The sequence below is a fragment of the Athene noctua genome, chromosome 1, assembly GCF_965140245.1.
Source record: "Athene noctua chromosome 1, bAthNoc1.hap1.1, whole genome shotgun sequence".
Lineage (NCBI taxonomy): Eukaryota > Metazoa > Chordata > Aves > Strigiformes > Strigidae > Athene > Athene noctua.
Genome location: NC_134037.1, coordinates 9,698,490 through 9,711,234, shown reverse-complemented (window position 1 = coordinate 9,711,234; position 12,745 = coordinate 9,698,490). Strand labels below are relative to the sequence as shown.

General features: G+C 36.6%; 1 protein-coding gene across 3 annotated transcripts in view; it reads right to left on the bottom strand.

The window, feature by feature from the left end:
- ATAD2B (ATPase family AAA domain containing 2B) overlaps nt 1–12,745 on the bottom strand; it is a 78,370-nt gene that overhangs the window by 3,898 nt on the left and 61,727 nt on the right. For 2 of the 3 annotated variants that reach the window (XM_074895559.1, XM_074895560.1), the window contains exons 25-27: nt 3,963–4,658; nt 2,211–2,338; nt 941–1,069 (exon numbers count right to left, since the gene is read on the bottom strand). In XM_074895559.1, the coding sequence (XP_074751660.1) occupies nt 941–1,069; nt 2,211–2,338; nt 3,963–4,658 (953 nt within the window). The remainder of the gene's footprint in view (nt 1–940; nt 1,070–2,210; nt 2,339–3,962; nt 4,659–12,745) is intronic. The other variant, XM_074895561.1, reaches the window with a different exon arrangement.

Below are 12,745 nucleotides of genomic sequence, written 5' to 3'. Positions count from 1 at the left end.
AACATTTAGCACAGACTTTTAACATATTTTTAGATGAAAACGGCAGAAGAATAGCATGAAAATGGTCTGAAAAGTATTTTGCAGAAACTCTACAATATCCCATGCTAAGGCCTTTCCAGGTTTTCTTGTAAAATATTCATGGAGAAAAATATTTAATGTTCAGTGATCCAACTGGACGCTAGCAATTGTCCCTTTTTTCAGCAGGGTTGGTTATCAGTTCAATCAGCAAACTGATCCAAAGCCCCCTACAGCCAGAACAATGATGTTGGAGGGAACGCATGTCCAGAGTTATGATCAGCCTATGCCAGTGGCAAAATGACCAATGTGCTGTTGATGCAGACAGGAGGCCTTTGACAGCCAAGACTTCAGAGGCAAAGGATGACAGCAAAGCAGACAACTGGCTTAGACTGTGCTGTATTGAACTTTCCCAAGGGTATACTACCAATCTAGAGAAAGTTCGCAAACTTTTAAGGTCTTGTATGAAAGACACAATCAGCAAACAGCACGAAGCAGAGGTACATAATTTTGGGGGGCCTAGTTACACAAATGCAAGTAAGGGCAACTGCAGCCACGCTGGTTCGCTGTGCCTATAACACAGCCACTTTACATCCACTGTTATTCATACCACAAATGTGGAAAGTCCTTTAGCTCCCTTTTTACTCTGCTAGCATGTGCTTTTCCATGCTGCTGTATTCTCTCCTTTTCCTCCATTCTTTTAGGTTAAAGTCTTAACCCTTTTCTAAAGAAAGTATTACTAGAAACAAGCTCTGTTTTTTAAGTCATTACTACACTAAACTTTTTTTCTGTTTACAGATACCTTCCTCAAAGTCTATTTAAAGCTTTTGCCAGCTAGTACAACAATAAATTGATAGGTTAACTTAGTTCTTGACAAAACAGTCTCTCAAAACTCAGATAAATAAAAGAAACTCTTCAACATCACCTCTATAAGTTGTGATTTGTCATAGTCTCTACGATGCCTGTAGATGCTCTGACTGAGGAGCGAATACAATCTCTCAAGTTGGTCAACAGTCAGGTTGTCGCTTTTCTTAACCACCAAATCAAGCAGTTTCTGTCGGAACAAAAGGTGAAGTTAAAAGGGGGTTTATTATCACTTCGGGGTTTTTTTAAGGACAAATCAGAAATCCAATCTCCTCCTGAAGCTCTATTTTGGAGTGATACATACAAATAAAATGGACCACAGCTGGGTATCAGTAAGGCCACTGCTTCCATGTAGATCTAAAAAGGACTCAATGTCTTTTTTCACTTCTCTGCTTATAACCACATATTTTTTTCTTGTCTTAGGTTTTATATTCAGTATAGCTAGAGCAATGTTTGTCCTGTTTGAATGATACTTAATCCTATTTCATCTTGGTCAATAATTATGACAGACCAAACCATAAAAAGTGCCTTGATAGCTAAAGCAGACATTTTTAAGAACTTGCATTGGCGTGACATTCTGAGTACCACCAAACAGAAATACATATGGAATTCCACAAATGTTGAAAAAAAGGAGGGGACACAGCACACATAAAACACTGCTCATAAACAAAAGGTGAAAGCGTGTATTTTACATAGTAGCAGAGAATTAAATTTAAGAGTTTTTTTCCCCTCTCATAACAGTTCTGTTGTTACCAAAGAGATCATCTGTACTTCACAGCAAATGGGATCTAAATTTCATAGTAGGTCAAGCTAGTTCCTACAACAGAGGACAGAAAATGTTGTTGTCACTTTCCTTAGAAAGAGACAAAGCTGAAAAAAAATTAACTAGCAGGGGTTCAGTCTATGACACCGAAACATCAGCACAAATTCCAATTTGCTTTCCAATCTACTAACAGTTCTTTCCACCAAGTATATGTACATGGGAAGGAAAAAGATGATGTTAACTCCTAATTACTAGGCACCCAGCAGTTCCTCAGTAACTGGCATGTCTAATTAACACATATGAGTACCTGCAAAAACTGCAATTAAAGTAGTGGACTGCTGTGCCATTACTGGCTTTGTAAAGGTTGTAATGATGGAACGGTAAGGATTCGGTATTTTTTGTTAACTTTTCATCCAAAACACACCAATCGACAAATCAGCTTCAGAAGTTACTGCTGCCAGAATACTTGTTTGCAGTCAAAAATAAAGGAAATTTGCTTCAGAATAGAGAAAGGAAGCATTTTTCATCGAGTCTGTTAACAGTTCAATTTATTTTTCAGTTCCATTACCTTTAGTCTGTCATGGTCAACAACTACAGAGGGTAAGGGATCTGATGGTTCCTCTGGGACCTGCTCCAAGCTTGTGGGCTTTGACTGTTCCATAGGGACTTTTCTTGTCTTCTTGCTTTTGAATATACCTGTAATTTGAAAAACAATTACCAGCACTGTCAGTCTCTCCAAATGAACAGTTTGTTTCTTCACTTTGGTTTGATTTTGCTTGTTTGGTTTGCTGGGCTTTTTTGAACCAAGCAAGTATGACTGTAGCAGTGCACATTATTCATTAGCCTTACAGAATTCTGAAAGTCTATAGGTGCACAAAATCACACTTCAAAAAACACACATGAAACTGATCATCTTTAAAACTGAACTCCAAAGTCCCAACAGAAAATTGAATGCTACTGAAAGATTTTTCCCATTGTATCATTTCTACTTAGCAATGTCAAATTATGCATTTTCTAAGGGAAGCTCAGGTATTAAGCTAATGCTCAAAATCGTTCTGCTTAAGTGAATCAAATCCTCATTTTTCTCTCCAAAGCATCCCATGTCTTCATCACCACGGTAATTCTAACCTCTGCTCTACTCCTGAAACTTCAATGTTTTTGTGACACATTTCTGTTTTCTTCCACCTCTGCATTAAAGCTGTTGTTCAATGCTGTTGTGGATAATAAATAAGGACTTTGTAAGTCCTAATTCTCTCCCTACACTCATTCACTGTTTTTCTCCTTCTCAACTATTTAAAATTACTTTTTTTTTTTTTTCTCCTGAGGACTCCCTGTTATAACCATCCTTAACATATACAAAATTCAACTACAGAATTTAGAAATGTAAAGGCTCTTAACATACATCATACCCTTCTTCTGATATTCTTAGGACCTTTCTTCTACTATTCTCCTTACCCTTAGAGAAAATATGTACGTACAAACACAGTCAACATGTATATAGTGATATTCTCATAATTCAGAGATCTCATTAAAGCTCATTTACTTTGTAAATCTCAGCGCTAACTTCTGAAGTAAAGATTTCGTTCTTTTAGATAATTCTAAAAGGATAATTAAAAAGGCAATCATGCATAAGGCTTTTATTTCTCTTCCCTGAGGAAACTGTCTCTTGTCTTCAAAGGATGGTGCCCCTTCTTTTATGCACCACCAGGATTTCCCTTCTCCTTCTCTTATCTTTCTACTGCACTGTTACTCTGTTGACTCCAAAGCAAGACACCTTCTCCAACAGATAAACAACTGTTTATCTGACTTTTGCTATGAGTTAAATTGCTTTAACTTTTGCTATGAGCAAATGTTTTTAAAGGAATACATTCTGTGGTCTTTCACCCAATGTCAATGATACTTTCATCTAACAAAGCAAGTCAAAACACATCATATAAATCAAAATATAGATCAGATAGAACATACAGACCAAAACATATCATATTTATCTGCACTGATAATTTTTAAAAATCTTTAATTATCGTTTAAATGTTATCTCAGTATTTACAGTATTTCCCATAAGGCCTACAAAAATAAACAGAATAGTTTAAGTATGGAGATACACTTAGTTGCCTAAGATAACATTAACAGCAAGTCAAGGGTGGACTTCTAATTTATCTGCGTAGATGTTGTAAGCATACTTAAAGTTTCAATTAAACAGACAGGAGTTCATAAAATATTATCATATAATAATAAATGAAACAAGAGATTACAATGAAAAATAAACACATATTAACTTGGACACTAAGAGAAGGACAGAAACACTGAAACCAGGCTATACCTTCTTTATCTGCTTCAGCATCTTTAGTTTCAATGTCTGTGCTCTGTAGTGTTTTTTCATTATTGCTGCAATGTGGTAACTCAGCTTTCACTAGATCAGCTTCTTGACTTTCACTGGAAGCTTCCATTTTCTCCTTTGGCTGATCTTCAGATGAAGATTTTTGTTTGTTACTAGACCCATCACTGCTATCACAGGGTGAAATAGCATCAACTAATTCCATTTTACCATTATGACATGCTGGAACAGGTATACCCTCTGAGCTGTGTACAGATGTCTCTCCATTCACACAGTCCCCTTTTGATGTAGAGTCCTTCCTTAATTCCTTTTCAGCACTCAGGGTAACACTGTCGGTTATTAACAGAGATTCATTTGAGCTCTCTTCTTCTGTGGATGCGAAATTGTTTTCCTTTCCTGATGTCCCATTGTTAAGCCTCTGCTCTGCATCTATATCCATAATATCACAAGAAGATTCATCATTTGTCATGGAAAGATCTCCCGTTTCCTCTCCATTCTCCTCAATGCAGTCAGTGCTGATCTCTAGCTCTCCATTTTCCAGCAATTTACTGTCCTCCCCATGATTTTCATCATCAGCAAACTTTGCATCATCTTCATCTTTCTTTAAGTTATTGACTTTCCTCTTCTTAATAATGCCTTTGCCCCACTGTGAACGCCGTCTTGATTTTCTCCTTATTCGAACTGAATTATAACGAAAAAAGTAAACTTTTAGATGCAGAGGTATCCCTTAGTAAACAAACTAGGATATTAGAATAAGCTGTAGTGTGTGAGGCAATCAAATGTGTTATTTCAATGAAAAAAGCAAGGGGCCTTGCAGTGTGAGCAAATTACAGATTCCAAAGACTTTTATACGTATAAGGAGTTCACAATTCCTGCTCTGAACTATGGAATCAAGGAAGACTTGCTAGCCTTTCCTACTTAATGTGTTTTACATATATACATTTGTAGGTAAAACACTAAGAGAAAACAGCTAACAAATGATGTAGAACTCTGTCATTCTCGTTTGCGTAACACTGACTAAAAACCAGTTATTCCCATTTCCCCTTTTTAGAACCTCAGTGATTTGAAATCATTAAATAACAAAACAAATGGAAGTGCAATCCATAGATTCATAGAATAATTCAGGTTGGACATAAGGAAGTCTCTACTACAACTTACTACTCAAAACAGGGTCACCTATGAGGGAAGACCAGGTTGCTGAGGGCTTTATCCAGCCATGTATTGAAAATCTCCACAGATGCAGACTAAATGACCTTCAGGGGTATCCTGTACCAATGCATAATTGTCCTAACAGTGAAAAGACTTTCTGCCCTATATCCAGTCAGCACCTCCCATTTCAATTTATGTCCACTGTCAATTCAAAGACATCTTTACTGTTTAAATCAGCTAAATCTCCTCAACCTTCCATTCATTCCCACATTTGTACTCAAGTTCACTGCACTGACAAAAAATGGGAATCTTTGTATTAGACTCAAACCATTCAGCAACCCTGTCTACAGCAAGACCTCACAAACATCTGCATTCACGCAATGAGTCTGTAAGCAAAAGGGGAAGCATAGGTACTTAAACAAGCCTCATCACGAATGCCTTCCCTCAATATTATGCAACTCAACTTGAAGCCATGGGCATGTGATTTTTTTTTTCATTACTTCTACATCCTTACTTTTTTTTTTTCCCCCTATTTCATCTTTGTACTTTCTGTGCCTTTGAAAAGTCACATAATAAAACTTTTTTAGAATGAGCTTTTTTTTTTAGTAACCTATTTGCAGCAAGATACAATTAAGGCACCAGTTTAAAAGAGATTTGGGGGCACATTTGCAATATGATCAGCAAGTATGGAAGGAAGACCATTCAAACCTAATACTATTGTCAACATCCTTTTCAAGAGCACTAAGACACAGCTCAGAAGATTAAGGAAGAGAGTGGGAAAAACTGAAACTTCTACATTCAAATTCAAGTAAAGATGCAGACTGCTCATATTTTTTGCAAAATTGCTGAAGTTGCAGTCAAGTGATTATAATTGAAAATCACAGCCAACAGTTACCAGGGATTAACAAATTGTCTTCTATTTCAAAATTAATTCCTATGTTGAGCACCTCCATGATGTTCTTGGTATCTGTAGGTTGCTTTGATTTATGGGGTATTAAGTCCTAGATCTGTGTTTGTCAACCTCACAGAGCTACAAAGATCTTGCTTTGAAGATACAAGCACTATGCAGGTACATGTGTTGAGAATTAATTCACAGAAGCTCAGAGAAGCAGAATTGTACTTCAGAATTTCCTCCCCATGCGTGGCGTATGAAAGCAGGTAGTTTAACCACTACATTAGGAATAAATCTTAACCTTTTAGCTTTAAAACCAATTAAACATACAATCACATTGCAATAAAAACATATTCTCACTTGGAATATGTATTTATTGTTACAAATAATCCTTATGGAGAACTCTAAGATTTGAGGAAAAAAAATCCCTGTTCTCCAGCTGTTTTGTAGATTTGATAGCAGCTTCTACAGTCAGTGTCACTGTTTTTATTGATGACAAACTACAATTTATTCACATAAAACTTTTCAAGAACTCACATAATCCTTCCCTAGATTGTAAAACAGATTTTCATTAATAACAGAAGCAGCAAATCTGAAACTAAACAGGGAGGTATAAACTTACAGACAAAATATCCCCTATTGGGCAATGGGTTTAGCCTCACGTCAGCTCCAAAGATGGGTAAATAAAACACAGAAGGGGGGTAAAAGTCTTATGTCCTAAGGTGTATAAATTAATAAGAAATTTGAAATTTTTAAAGGTACTCTGATTTTGGCTTTTTAGGCTGAATTTGCTGTAAGCGTCAGATATAATGTCAAATATATTTGACATTTATTGTATCAATGAATTGTACTTCAAATATGCCACTAATGCATCCATTTTGGCCACCCTCTGAGTTCTACCTGGGATGAGAAGCCATAATTTGCCTAAACACACAGGTACATTCCTAAAATTCCTAAGCACGGGAAAAATCAAATTAAAGCAAACTGGAATTAATCTCTGTATTATACATTTCATTAAATTTCAAGTCTTCCTGAGTGACAGCCAGCAAGTCCAGTTCACTTACTCTCTCATGCAGTAATATTCAAACATATGTTGTGCATGCTGCTGCTTATTGCTGTTTTTAATTAGGACAAAGCAACCACAAAAAGTGCTGCAGAAGATGTCCTCCTAGGAATTCTGAGGTTTACACTATATCAAAACCAGTAAATGCAGGAAAATTTTCAGCTACCTCATCAAAGTATGCACACAAAACGGAGCTTTGGTTGAAACATTGCTCTTATTATAAAACTAGTGTTATGTCACAATATTAAAAAAAAAAAAAAAGATACCTCCAACAACTCCTGAGATTTTGGAAAGAACAACAGCAGTTCATTGTCAGATACTGCAGAACATGTCCTTCACCCGTTTAATAGTATTTGTACTGACATCTAACTACTTTGGGTTTTCACCCACATTTAGTGAACAGAACTCATTTAATGCTGTAGTTTTTCCCTCCCAGACTAGACTCCTAGACCAATTCTTATTTCAAGGCAGTACCATCATTACCTGAGACACCCAGACTTGTACCCAACAGGTGACCAACACGTCTAAAATCCTGATTCTTTTTATCCCTATACTTCTAAGAATCAACTTTTTCCCCTTGTCATACAAACAAACGCCTTTCTGCTTTCAACTCCTTTCCTCCCCAACCACTGAAGCCTTTTCTGCTTGGCTTTCATAAACCCACCTAAATTTCTCATTTGAATTTATTTAACACAAAACTGCCCACATCATTTTCACTACCTCAGTGAGATTCTGAGTCCCCTACCTATCTTCCAGCCCACTTACCAGTGTCTACCTTCTTGATCATATCAAAAGTTGACTTCTAGTCCTCACATTTAAACTGCCCCTTCAAAACAACACCTTTTTCTTCTCACCTAGGCTGCACTGCTCTGTGCAAAGGAATGTATTTTGGGATATGAGAAGAAATTTTCATTCCAGATTCTTAGCACCAACATTATTACACAGATTTTTCTTTTATACAGACAGCCAAACCTCTAGGAAGAGTGAAAAGTTGACCAAGGAACACAACATTTAAAAACAAAACCCACCATCAGTCCTGTCTTTCTCTTCTGCCCACTTCCCCCCATAAAGCCAAAGGACTGGTACAAGTAGGAGGAGTGTTTGATGGAGTAGGGAACCACGTGACCAAACACAGATGTTGACACCACAGTTCAACATCTAGAATGATTCCCTTTATATTTGCTGGATAGGAAAAGGTACTACTGTGAGAGTAACACAGACCTAAGAAGCTGTCATACGAGGCAGGAAAAAGTAAAATTTATCTCTGAATACTGCAACATAGTTAAATATGATTCAAAAAGGAAGAATGAGCTACCACGGGGTAAAACTGATGCAAAACTAAAGGGCTAATGGGCAAGAACTAATGGCTTAATGAACTGCTGCTAAAAAATAAACTTCACCTGGAGTCCCCTCTTCTCTACCTTAATGTTGATATTTCATAAGAATAAACTAACAAGAGCATAATCTCACACTTCTTATTTTATACTCAGTATGATTCGTGACACATTAAAGCTTTCAGTAACAAAATGGGATAGCTATTTACAGAAGAAAAACTTTGTTAACTTTGTTAAAAAAATTAACAGAGTATATATGATTGTAAGTTAACTCCTTAACAATTATTCCTTCTAAAACTGTTCATCTGAAATCTAGCCACTGATATCCAGTCTTTCGGCAGTATTTGTGCCAGAGGCAGTAGAAATACTATTGTCAGAGGAATCCTGCTTTATAGAACTGAATTTCTGTAACTCAAACTATTATAATACCAATTATTCACACACGAATACATTCACTTGCCTTCTGAATTGCTGAACTCTTCTCTCAATAATCTTCACATAACCTCCATAGATTTGCTGAGGGGATCCTCACTTCAGTTCTAGTTTCTTTCTGGTTTGCTTTTTTGTAAATCGTTATTCAGAATTTTTAATGACAATAAATACCTGTTTGATCACAAGTCGCACCTAACATTTCACTGGGTCCACATGAAGTTGGTATCAAAACCAAACCTGCCTCGCTTTTTTTCTTCCCTAAGCTGCACAGTCTATGCAGGCAGCATTTTTAAAAAGTGCAATGTAATACAATGTAATTAATCATTGAATATAAATTTACTCTACATTTCATTAAGCAGTAAGTGAGGTTTCTCAATTCTTCCATTCTTATGTTGAGACACTTTAAGAGTCGGCTGTAAGATCCCTAAACTTAAGGCAGACAGCATTTCCCAGAGGTGGCCTTCCATGATTAAGAAAAAAATTCTGTACTTACTTCAGAAGGACTAGTCCTCTAGGCATAAGCTAAGTAAAATGAAACCTTGTAGCAGACTTTCAGAAATTTCAAATTCTTGCCCACTGACAAGTTCTGCTTGGAGATTCTCTAGTCTGATACACCAAGTAATGACAACATCTTCTGGAGAAATAAGCACCCTTACCTAGGGGTACACACCAACCCTATCCAGAGCAGAGCACAGTTCTTGGATATTAAAGAACAGCGATAGTCAAAATCCCTCCAAAACAATATGAACCAAAAAATCCAAATCCTTCCCACATTCCTAAAGTATTCCTGCAAGATCTAGAGGTAACTGTGACCTGTCTGTTTAGTACATTCTCAGAAAAAAAGATCTCAAAAACATAGGTGAATGGTACAGAAGCTTCAGAGTTGATGTATATACACTGTTGTTGTCCCCAGGTCTAGCAACAGTGATAGACTATATAGAAATAAAGTTTACAGTTGGAAAAGAAAGCAGATATAATTAGAAGATTCAAAGATCATTAACAAGCAAGTCTGCTTGCCTTAAGGTGGATGAACTCTAATGAGAAGATGTAGCAGTCAAAGGAGGTAAGTTTCTCTTCAAATTTCTGTAGTTTAACTACTGAAGTATATTCAGTGTAGTACAGTATTAGTGGAGACTAACAAGTTCACTTTTTGCTGCAGTAAAGACCCTTATATGCCTCTGCACTGCTTAAAAGTCCATCAGAGAATGTGAATCCTCTGTCATTAAACGATAAAACTCACATCCATCAAACAGTAGATTCTCTGTTGTTACTTTTATTTCATGAAGAATTCCTGGGGATTAAAATCCAAAGGAGCTTCTCATGGCAAGCAAGATCACCATGGATCTAGATTTTGTGTCTGCAGTATCATCAAGAACTACTTGAAGCAATGCACATGTTTTAAGTTTTTCTTCCATGATCAAAACCCTAAACTTCTTTCTGATGTCTTGTGTGTAAAGTAACTCAAAGCCTTGAGAAAGCACTTATTACCAGCAATTTACACTCTCTTATGCAGCATCCAGGACATCTATACATCTGCCACAGTAATTTAGCTGCTTCCAGTAGCTCAGCATTCCTTACCAAGGGGCACTGAATAGTCCACTTGAAAGTCTATGGAGTTTTAGTCACAAAGTCCCAAACTGCAGTCAGAGATAAGCAGCAAGAAAGAACAGAGCGCAGTTCCACAATGGCTTAAAAAGCAAAATGAGGTGCCAGCTTCCACTAACAGACAAAGCCATTTCTCCCTCCAAAGCCAGCTATAGCATTTCCACTACCTCATTTGTGGCTGCTGCACGACTGTTCCTGCAGTAAAACAGATAAGGGAACTAAATCTGTATGAGATGTTATGGGTTTTTTTCTGGGTTAGTTTTCAACATCTTTGGTTGAGCTTTCCAACTCATGAATGACAGTGCTGGCACAGGGGAGATGGTGGGAATACGCAACCAGTGAAAAGGCAAGACAGCACCTTTAGTAACCTGCAGTTTGACCAGATTGAAGTGACTGTGGAACTAACCGCGAAAGACATGTCATATTCTTCACCTAGATGGAAGGCATGCAAGGCACAGACCTGACAAATATGTTAAAAAAACTGTATGCAACAGCTTAACATATTTATGATCTTCATCAGTATATGTAACAGTTTATGTTATATAAACAAATATTTGAAGAACTTGGGTACTTCTGCTCAATAAGGAGTTGTCAAGTTCCATAAGCAGGATGAAGCATGTTTCCAAGAAAAATCTTGGCTGCAGTATCCCCAGCATTTTCTCCTCCTAGTCGACTGTTTTCCCCTACCAAGCACTACAATGCTCTCAACTCAAGATCTTCAAAGTATTTCTCACAAAAATCTCTCAGTATCTTCTATTCCTCCCCACCTCAGCTGACCTGGGTACAAGATAATTCTACACATCTGAGGTCTGCATGTCATGCCTGGGCAATACAGAGTTTTAACTGATCAGTTAACAAGACCAGGCAGAACAGTAACTGCCACCTTCAACTTTTCCTTCAGTAGTTGTGTTGATTTATCCAGCTACCCATTTTCACAGAACCTACAGGAATATAATCTTTCAGTTCTCAACTCCTTTCAAATCTGTCTCAACCCAGCTAAATGATTCAGAAGTTATTATGGGAGCAGATATGGGCAAAGAGCACAGGTATTTTCTTGGGAAATCAATCTAAAAATATAATTTACATAAAATCAGAGTAATTATGTTAGTGTAAGTACATGACAAGACAGTCACATAGAAAAATTAAAGAGAAAAGTGAAGTCAAAAGAGAAGAGACAATCAGATTAATATCACCTGTGGAAATCATTTTTAGACTTTCCACCTCCATAGATCTGCTGATCCCTCATCTGCTGAGTAGCTTTGTACAGTAGCAACTACTACAGCTATATTTATTTTTGGTATGTTCAGTTGGCTCTTAAGGACTACTGAATGACACTACCTGGTGCAAGAGAGGCATGAACAAACACAAGGTTCTCCTGCAACTTCACAAGCAGAGAAGAGGCTCCCACTCTTTAATTTAAGATTACATTAAATAGAGTTTACAACATTCATTCATATCATGTATCTGAAAGGCTCATGACTGCTGCCTGGTTTCTGTGTCAAGAAGACAAATTTTTTTTTTTTAATTACAAAGAAAACTGCAGTTCAAAACCAGGTAATAATCACAAGAAAATCAACAGCTTCTACACACAGAAACTTTACACCAAGTCTTTAAACAATTTAAAGAAAACATTGCCACAGCTTTCAAAAGAGAGGAAGGAATAGGATATATCAAAAGGTCTAAAAAATGTTTACTATGTCACTTGTGCACACCACTTAAAGAAAAATATTTTAGAACTCATTTAAAAAAACATTTTTCTAAAAAGTATCTCTTTTTACCGTAAGAAAGGTGGTGATAATGCTTTCAGAAAAAACTCCTTCTTAAAGAGGATGAGTAATCTTGCATTACTGAGTTAGAAAGGAAATGAGTAACAAAAAAATATTTTAAAAAGTCACTGATCAGGTAAATTGTAGACTCTCTTTGCCCTCTGTCAGAGAAAAAAGACATTTGATTAATTCAAGAAGCAGACATTTAATAGTGATAAAAAACAAAATATTTGCCACTAGATATTACTGAGTCCAAAAGTTTGATGGGATCCCAAAAAAGAATAGGTAGTCAGAATTTATTAGAGCTCCCATAAATTCACTAGGTGGCATTTTAAATTAGAAGAATTACAAAGCCTATAGGTTTCAAAAGAACTTTTAACCAACTCAGAATCAGCTAAGTTGGTATTTCCTTCAAAATCAGGCATAAAAAAAATTATTTTTTATTTCTCAAATGTTTGCAGCTTCTTTTAATGTTTCTGGTTGAAGCATCAGATACAGGAGATCAAACTATTCTCATCCAGGATGCC